The sequence below is a fragment of the Gekko japonicus genome, unplaced genomic scaffold (assembly GCF_001447785.1).
Source record: "Gekko japonicus isolate JY-2015 unplaced genomic scaffold, Gekko_japonicus_V1.1 scaffold1138, whole genome shotgun sequence".
NCBI lineage: Eukaryota > Metazoa > Chordata > Lepidosauria > Squamata > Gekkonidae > Gekko > Gekko japonicus.
Window position 1 is genome coordinate 84,651 of NW_015170923.1, and position 9,345 is coordinate 93,995.

Consider the following 9,345-nt stretch of genomic DNA (forward strand, 5'->3'; position numbering starts at 1 on the left):
TCCTGGGCCCCGGGCCTGTCCCGATCTCGAGGTGACCGGGGGGGGGGGCGGCTCCTGTGTTTCACCTGCAGCACCTCCCAGACGGAGTACGTGCCCCTGCGCTTCTCGGGGAAGAGCCTCGTGGTCGCCGGCCTGCACAAGACCCTCCAGCAGAGTCTCAACAGGTAGCCGGGCTCGGGCGGGCAGGGAGCAGCCCGGGCGTGGGAAAGGGCGGGCAGGGTCCAGGCGCCGTCCTCCGGGGGGGCTGTCCTGCCGAGCCCCCGCCCCTCCTTGGCTGCAGACGGAGCAAGACGGGAGCCTTCCGGCATTTGTTTGGGGGGCACATCCCTCCCCCCTGTCCTCAGCCCCCTGCCGGCCTGCCCTGTGCGGGGGAGGGGGGCTGAGGATGAAGCAAGGCCTGCTCCCCCCACCCTTCCTGCGCCAGACAAAGCAAAGCCCGGCAAAGACGGGGGGGAGTTCTTTTCTGGGGTCGCAGAGGGGGCTCATGGAGGGAGCAGGACCCCTGCTTGCCTCTCTCGGTCTCTCTCATCACGTTGTTACTCCAAGGTGGCCTGCAGCGAGTGTAGGACAGGTCAAGTCCCCACTCCACATGAAATGCACTAAGTGACCCTGGGCCAGAGAGCCAGTTTGGCGCAGAGGTTAAGAGGGGTGGACTCTGTAATCTGGAGGGCCAGGTTCCGTTTCCCTCTGGAAGCCAGCTGGGTGACCTTAGGCAAGTCACGGCACTCTCTGCCTCAGTATAGGCATAGCTCGCCACCTAGTGGTGCCAAAAAAGAGCTACAGCTTCAGCAGCCAAACAGTCCCTTCCGGGATCTCCTGGCTATTCCACACACAATGCCATATGATAATTAATTAATTAATTACCATGGGCCACCATTCTCTGTCAGCCAAACCTAAGTGGCAGAGTTCTTGTAAGAATACAGTGAAGGAGTGGAGATCCATGCCCTGGACCCTGAGGTCTTTGGCATACACAGGGCCGGCCCGAGGTTGTCCTGCGCTCTAGGCGAGCGCAGATGCCAACCTCCCGGTGGGGCCTGGAGACACCGAAGAAGGGGGAGGCAGGGGGCAGGGCTAGCAACCCCCCCCACTCATCCTCCCGCCAGAAGCAGGCGCCACTCGCACAGGCGACGGACGGGGACGGACGGGCTTCCCTTTCTGAGTCCGCTGCAGAGGCTAGCGTGGCTGGACTCGGCTAAAGTGGGGGAGGGAGGGAAAGAAGAAGACAGAGACACGCGTGAGGGAGGCGACGTGGACGGACAACGACGAATGAGGGCGGCCGCTGGCCAGCTACAGCGCCGCGCCCTGCCCACGCTGCCGTGCGTCCTCCTCCTGCAGCCAGCAGAGCTCCTCCCAGCCCTGGCGCTCCTCTCAGCTGCTGCTGCTGGTGGTGTCGCCTTGCTCAATGGAGGGCGCTCCTGCAGGCTGCACGGCACCGCTGCCTCCCTCGCTGGCCAGGCATGCTGGCGGCCGCCCCTGCCTCTCCTCCCGCGCCCTAACAGCCAGCTAGGTGAAGGCCTAGTTTGCCTAGCGGGCGAGCTGGCCCTGGGCATACAATGCACTAAGCAAGTAGATCTGGTTCACCTCCTCATGACAGCCCTGTGAGGTAGGCTAGACTGATAGCAAGTGGCTGGCTGAAGGTCACCCAGGGAGCTTTGCGGCACGATTAGGGATTCAGACCCAGGGCCCTCCGTCCACCACTACATGGCGACTCTGGCTCCCTGCCACAGCCACGGATCTAGCAAGGAGCGGAGCTTTCCCAGACAATGTGGGGGCAGGCAAATGTGGGGGACAGCCATAAGGCCTGCCGCCTCCCCAAGGCACACCCAGTTCCCGGGAGCAGTCCCCCAGGCCGCCCGGGTCAGCGTGGTGTCCTGCTCAGCGCCTCAGACGAGGGACGGGGAGGCCCACATTTGCTGTGGGAGCTTGCTGGGAGGCCACGGGCCAGGCCTCCCCTCCCTCTCGGCCGATGGGACCCTACAGAACCCGCTCCGCTGGGCAAGCCCCTTATGCCCGCCCCCCGCTTGCCCAGCCTTCCCCGGGCCACGCTCTGCTTCCGGCAGCAGCTTTGTGAGCCTCCCCCCTCTTCCCCCTGGGGCCCGGGTGGGTGCTCTGCCCCCCTGACGCACGGTGCCTGACTCTCTGCTCTGGTCTCTTCTGCAGCTCCCAGTGCCCCACTGGAAAGTACGTTGCCCTCCGATGCACCCGTAAGTACACTTCATTAGGGGGACGACAAAGTCGGCGAGGCAGGGCCACGTGCATGCTTGTAGTGCTGAAGTGGAAGAGCAGGGAATTGCCCACGCGTGGCCCACTGCAAAATGCTCCACACCTTCCTGTTCCCAGGCAGCGGCACCCACTGGTGTGGTGCAAAAGTTGCCTCTAGCAAGAGGAGGAGGGAGGGGGCTGCTTTGCTGAGTGAGGCAGGAGTGGCCGGGCCGCCCCAGGCGGGCTGGTGAAGGGAGGGGCCTTGTGCAGCCGCCCCTCCCTCCCTCTGGGTTCTGGAAAGCCCTCTGCCTGCCTGCCTCTCTCTCTCTCTCTCTCTCTCTGGCACCAGTTATGTAAACACAGTATGGTACGGAACCAAACCTGGGATTCCCTCCAGAGTGTGTTGGCAAAAGCTGAGGCGTTCTACCCAAATGTTGATATTTTCTGTACTGGTGGTTTTAATGCCAGAGTAGGCCAAGACAGTAATAATTTTATCAAGAGGGAACAAATTTATATCGGGGACCCCTGGGATCTCCCATGGTCCTCTTTAGACGTAACCTTGGACAAAAGGGGTGTCCTTCTTTTAAATCTGGCTTGTAGATTCGGGTCGTATAGCCTTCATGGTTCAGCATGCGACAGCTCTAAAGGGTGGCATTATACCTTTTTAAGTTCCTATGGTGCTGGTGCCATTGATCATACCTTGCTTCCCTCTTCATTATTGTCGAGGATACAGTATTTTGATATACATAACAGACCAGAAAGTAATCATATGCTTCAAGTTAGATCTCTTTCTGCTCTCTTGAATTCACCATCTAACTCACGTCATACTGTTGTGGGCCCAAAGCGGGGTAAACACCGTGTGACTTGGAATGCCAGTTTAGATAATAAAATTAAAACCCTTCTTAACTCCCAACAACTATTGGACTTAAAAAACTTAGTAAACTCTTTTGGCCAATATATATTTAATTATTTTATTTCCCTCTCCTAAAAAGGAGAGAAATTCTACTTTTATAATTTAGAAAAATAGGGAGGGTTCATAGAGGGACAAAGAAAAGTGTTGAGTGATGTTAAGTGTTAGTATATTAATCTGTTAGTATTAAGGTTAAAGTCCATGTCAAATTTTAAGACTTCTTCTGTGGTTGGATAATCATCTGTTTCTTCTTATTCCTTCCAAATCGGGCAGTTAATATGTTAGTAAAGTCCTTTTGGAATTAGTATTTCTTCTAAAGCATTGTCCAAACTAGTCCTTAAGTTTTGCGATATTTTCCTTTTTTTTCCTCTTAAATTGTACTTTGGACCTCCAGCTGCTCCTTTAGCTTCTTCTTCTTTCACCTCTCCTTCCGAGCTGCTGTCTTCTTCGCTTATCCCCGACATCCACTCGGCGAATTCTGCTTCGTCTTCAGTATTGGCGTGCCTTTTCAAAAAGTCTTGTGCCTTCAGGATAGAGTCAATCCTTTCTCTTTTATCTTTAAATTTACAGAGCAGTCCTTCTCGCGTCAACCACCTGTATCTAATTTGATGCTTTTGTAGAAACAAGGTCAATCCTTTGTATTCTTTTCTTTTCATTCTGATTTCAAATGGAACATCTTTCAAAACTCGGATTGGTTGTTCTCCAATTTTCAAGGGTGTTGCTGATACTGCTTTTAAGATTTGATCCCGGAGACATTGCTTAGTAAATTTAACTACCACTTCTGCCGGCAGCTTATTCTTCTTTGTATAGTTGGAGTAGGCTCTGTAGGCCAAATCCATCTCTTCTTTTATTTTTCCCGCTTCGCTGCCGATCAGTGGTGCCAACGCCGTTGCCAAGGTGTCTCTGAGGTCTTCATGGTCTTCTTCCTTCAGTCCTTGAAATCGAAGAGTCAAGTTCGACTTTTCCATTTGAAGCAGTAATAATTTATTGTCCTGCTTCATTTGATGTTTTTCCACTTTAACAACTTTCTTCTTAACTTTCTGTATTTCTTCCGTTGACGCCAGACACTTCTTTGCAATATCATCTACCTTGTTGGCAGTCTCCGTCATTTTTTTCTGTTGAGTACTAAAAGCACTCTCCATGTTATCCAGCTTCTGATTGATTTTCTGCAGTTCCTCCAGCAGATGGTGTGCAAGTTCACTTTCTTGTTGATTGACAGCAGTCCCAGCAGGGGAGGGACTCGGACAGGAAGTTCCTCCTGCTTTCTTTGTCTGTCTCTCCAAAACCTTTTTCTGCATCGCCATTTTCAAACTTTGTTTATACTTTAGAAGTTCGTGCTGCGTTGCCCAGGGATGGCTCCCTAGTCTCTGCTCTCAACTCTCTACCAAAAGGTAATGCGTTTATACAAATCTTCGCTTCGCCCCCCTCTCTGCTTTCAAAAGTCTCTTTTCTATGGTGGGGGGGGAATCCTCCCTCCTCCCTTTTGGTTTCCCGCGGGGGCGAATCGCGCTCAAGCTGCTACTCTTAAGTTGATCTCCAACTCACAGTTAGTCGAATATGCTTTTCTTCAATCTTTAACTTTATCGCTTCATCACTCCGATGTTCCGGTGGCTGTGCTAGTCCCCTTGACGGGGCACATCGCAGCAGGGGCCGTTTGGGGCAAAGGGAGAACAGAACGGGGAGCCTCAATTCCCGGCCTTCGTGCCGGTAAGAGGCTTCTCCCAGTCTCCCGGTCGCGCCCCCTAGTTCGGAGCCTTTTCACCAAGGCTCCTTAGGATCTCTGCTTGCGCGGGACCCCCCCCCCCAGACTGCGTGTGGGCGATCCGGCTCCAGGAGCTTCCCGAGAGTCGGTCACCGGTCACGCGGCCATAGCCAGAAGAGCTGTTGGCCAAAATATTTTTGACATTTTCGCACAGGTTATTTCTTTATTAAATCCTTATTATTTGACTACGGATGGCAAATCCAGCCTGGGCCAAAATAGAAAGTCCTGGTTTGATAAAGACTGTGGTGATATGAGATGTCTTTTACGTAGATTACAAAATAGTACTAGATGAGCAAGATCTGGAATTGCAATTGAGCTTTTGTCTCAATTTCAATCCTATTATAAGTATTTTTTGAAGGAGAAAAAACTTGCCCATAGTAAATGCCAATCGGAAGAATTGAGCCTTTCTATCTTACAAAAAATGAGAAGAGGTTTTGGGAACTAATAAGTTTAGGTATTCAGGTACATAGCACCAATTCTGACACTTTTATTTCCTCTGACCAGTCGTTTTGTCATTTTTCTGTTCTTTACAATGACACTCAAGATGAACCAACTGCTGATTACCCTCTTACAGGTTTGGAGGCTCTTCCCAATATGGGACCCAATTTCAGTCAAAGAATGCAAGCAGTCGATTGAATCCCTCCCCTTAGGGAAAGCTCCTGGGGAAGACCTGGTGACTCCTGAAGTGTTCAAGCTAGACCCACAGTGGTGGAGTCCAATTTTAGCTAGACTCTTTTCGGAAATTAATAACACCTGTTTTATACCTCCCAATTTTACAAGGCATTATAATTCCCATTTACAAGTTCTGGCAAACTTTTTTTTGCCTATTAGTTTACTGGATTTCTCTCTAAAACTTTACACCCGTTATCTCTTGGTCAAACTGGTAGATTGGGCAGATTCAGTTAATCCTTTTCACCCTAAACAGGCTGGCTTCCGTAAAGGCCACAGCACCATTGATCACTGTCTGACCCTTAAGGCTTTGATTAAAAAATATCCCAACAACATCGGAAGCCATCTCTATGCTGCTTTCATAGATCTTTCTTCAGATTTCGATTCTATCGAGCATACTAGACTTTGGACTAATTGGAGATTAGCCAGTACAAATATCGATAGACGACTCCTCAGGATTTTGAAGGAATTACATTCTAACCTTTCAGTTAGGATACGAGTTGAGGCTTATGGTTCCCTTACGGACCCTATTCCCCTCCAGAGAAGAGGCGTTAGGCAGGGATACCTCCTGGCCCCTTTCCTGTTTAATTTTTACATTAATGATTTTGTTTTGTTTTTTCTCCCTCTCTGGCTGTCTGGAAAATTTCTGAACTCTTATATGCAGATGACGTGGCCATCATTTCATTTACTCAGTTAGGGCTTAGAAGGATGAGATTTGCGGATTATTGTGAACAAGTGGATCTAAGAATTAAGTACAATAAAACCAAGATTGCAGTATTTGGTTAAAAAAAGCCCTAAGCATAGAGATGGTCTGTCAGTGCTCACGGAATAGAACAGTGCCCTTCTTTTAATTATTTAGGCATCACCGTCTTGGCAGGCCCATCTTGATGCTACTTTACTAACTTTGTGACATGCCATGGGAGCTATTTTAAAAATTTTCTACTCTAAAGGCAGTCAATTAAATCCACCAGCTTTAAAGGTCTTCCGGGACAAGGTTATTGCCCAGCTTTTATACGGGGTGGAAATCTGGGGTGGAATGAGAAAATATTATCTTAGAATGCATTCAAAATTTCTTTTTAAGGAAAATGTTAGGTCTTCCACAGGGAACCCCTGCACCACACTTAAGACTAGAAGTGGGCCTACCATCTGTTACAGCAAGAATACATTTGAAGTTATTAAAATATTATAAGAAGCTAGTTAATATTCCAGATGTCCATCTTGTAAAATACTGTTTCCAGTACTACAAGGAGGTGAACCAGTGGCCCAAATTATTCTCCCCCATTTTGCACTTATACTCCTTGCCCCCTTTAGAGGAAGGAAAGTGCTGGGGTTCAGGTAAAATGCGAGACTGGATTTTTGGTAAAGAGGACTTACAAGATGCTAGTCGGGTCTTCCAATCTAGATTCTCTTTTTGGTACCCTCCATTCAAGAAAAACAATTTTTTCTCACGATATCTGGCTGACCTTTCTAATGCCCCCTTGAGCAAGGCATTTACTCGGGCTTGTTTTCAAACCCTGCTGATGGCATATCTTCAGGATCAATTCCATAAATTACCCGTGGATCAGCATTGCTGTTCCTGCAACCTAAATCAGGCGGAAGCAGAGGTCATTTTGGGGGGGAACGCGGGGGAACACAGTTCCCCCGGGTGAGGTGCAGGGGGGTGGGGCACACGATGAAGCCCCGCCCCCTGCTTCTGGCCGCCCCGCTTCCAGCCCTCATTCAGCCAGGAGGAGGCAGGAGAAGAGGGAGGGTAAGTTGCTTCCTCCCCTCCTCTCCCCACCCCTGCCTGCCTGGGGCCAGGGAGGGCCTTGGCGGGGCTTCCTCGCACTTCCGCCGGCCTTGCAGGTCCACCGCCGGGCCCCTGATGTCAGGGGGTGTGGCATATGCGAATGAGTTATGCTAATGAGTTCCCCTAGCTCTTTTTCTACGAAATGACCCCTGGGCGGAAGACATTATCCACTATATGCTATACTGTCCTTAGTATGAGTCCATTTGCAAGAAACTGTTGTGCCCATTTCTTATTAATTTATCCGGCTCGGCAGAGGAATATTTAAACTTTTTGCTAGCCAATGTTATCCCAGAGGATACTCATAAAGTGGCTATTTTTTATTTTTCTCTCTAAAAGCATAAGGAAGAAATTAACCCTGGGTCCATCTATTGTAATCTCAGCTAAATTATATGTTTTGTATTTTAGGACTTTGCATATGTGTCTTATTAACCTTATACATGTAAATGGTAAATTTGAAAAATTCATTTTGCCATGATGGATGGTTTTAATCCTGTTCTGAATTCATTGTATGGTGTAGAGATTTTGTTGAGGTGTTGTGGCCTCTAAGGCCACATCAATAAATCATCCACACCTCTCTGGCACCCTTCTCTCCTACAGGCTGTGGGCAACGGATGTCTGGCCGCATCGTCGGAGGCACCGAAACATCAGCCGGCAAGTGGCCCTGGCAAGTGAGCCTCCAGTATGGATCGACCCACATCTGTGGAGGCACCATCATCGACCCCCTGTGGGTGCTCACGGCTGCCCACTGCTTCTTCATGTGAGTGGGGGTGCCTCTGCCTGCCGTGGGGAGGGGGCCTGGGCTGGAGGAGGGCTAGCGAGGCTGGGGGAGAGGCTCCCCTCCTGGGTGTTCAGCCGAGGGGCACCCCGCGAGTGCAGAGGGAGACTCCATGAAGGAGCGGGAGACCGAGGCCCTGAGGCCGGGATGCGGCCGTGTTGTGCCCACTGCCTGCCCCACCGTTCCTGACGGCCCCCTGCTGGAGCAACCTGCTGCCCCGCCTGGCTCCGCCTGTTGCCTGCCTGCAGAGCTTTGCCCACGGAGGCCCCTCTTGACTCCCCCATGCACGAGCCCCCCCCCCAGTTTGCTTCGGGTCTATTTATCAGTTGAGCAGAGAAGCAGAGGCCCTCCCGGCACAATACCTGCAGAGTGCGTGTTTATTTCTTTGCATCATTGATGCTCGGCCTCTCACTGAGACGGGAGGTGGATCACACAGTGTCAGTCGATACAGGCTGCAGGGTGGGACATCCTGCAATCAGTGCCACAGAATCTGGGTTGCAGAAATATGAAACAGACCTGAAGCGAAGCATTAGCAGCAGCATGACCCACTAAACGCCGCAGACATTACAAAGCCGGGACCCTCCTTATCACAACAGGCAGCACGTCCTGTGTCTGAGCTGGCTCCTCTTTGCTGCTGGGCTGACAGGACGCACTCCCGGTTGGCCGACTGGGACCCCAGGTGTGAGCCAAAGGGTGGCAGCTGGTTTCTACCTCCGCCCGCCCCCTGCCCCCGTGCCCAAGGAGGAGAACCCTCAGGCAAAGCAAGGCAGGCTGGCAACAACTGTTGGGCCTTCCTCTGCTCCGTCTCCGGGGCACCTTAGGAACAGTGAGAAGATCCTGGACGAATGGAAGGTGTTCGCGGGGGCCTCTGACCTCAGCCACCTGGCCGAGGGCATCCCGGTCTCCCACGTCATCATCAACTCCAACTACAGCGATGACCACGACGACTACGACATCGCCCTGATGAAGCTGTCGAGGCCCCTCACCCTCTCAGGTGATGCTCCCGGCTGGCCACAGGGCCCCTCACCCCCCCACACACCCCGGCCCCTGTTGCTGGGGCCGGGGACCGACTTCTCCCTCTGCTCCAGCCCAGGTCCGCCCCGCCTGTCTCCCCATGTCTGGCCAGAAGTTCCTTCCCGGGAGGACATGTTCCATCACGGGCTTTGGCAAGATCAACGAGAGTGATGGTGAGCCAGCGTGGAGGCCGGGGCTCCTGGGCCAAGCAGCCTTGTGGAAGA

General features: G+C 51.7%; 1 protein-coding gene across 1 annotated transcript in view; it reads left to right on the forward strand.

Annotated features, from left to right (window-relative positions):
- TMPRSS13 (transmembrane protease, serine 13) overlaps positions 1-9,345 on the forward strand; it is a 24,165-nt gene that overhangs the window by 9,445 nt on the left and 5,375 nt on the right. Inside the window, exons 5-9 of the mRNA XM_015418774.1 lie at positions 32-164; positions 2,161-2,204; positions 7,930-8,089; positions 8,929-9,101; positions 9,196-9,294. Coding sequence (XP_015274260.1) covers positions 32-164; positions 2,161-2,204; positions 7,930-8,089; positions 8,929-9,101; positions 9,196-9,294 — 609 coding nt within the window. The remainder of the gene's footprint in view (positions 1-31; positions 165-2,160; positions 2,205-7,929; positions 8,090-8,928; positions 9,102-9,195; positions 9,295-9,345) is intronic.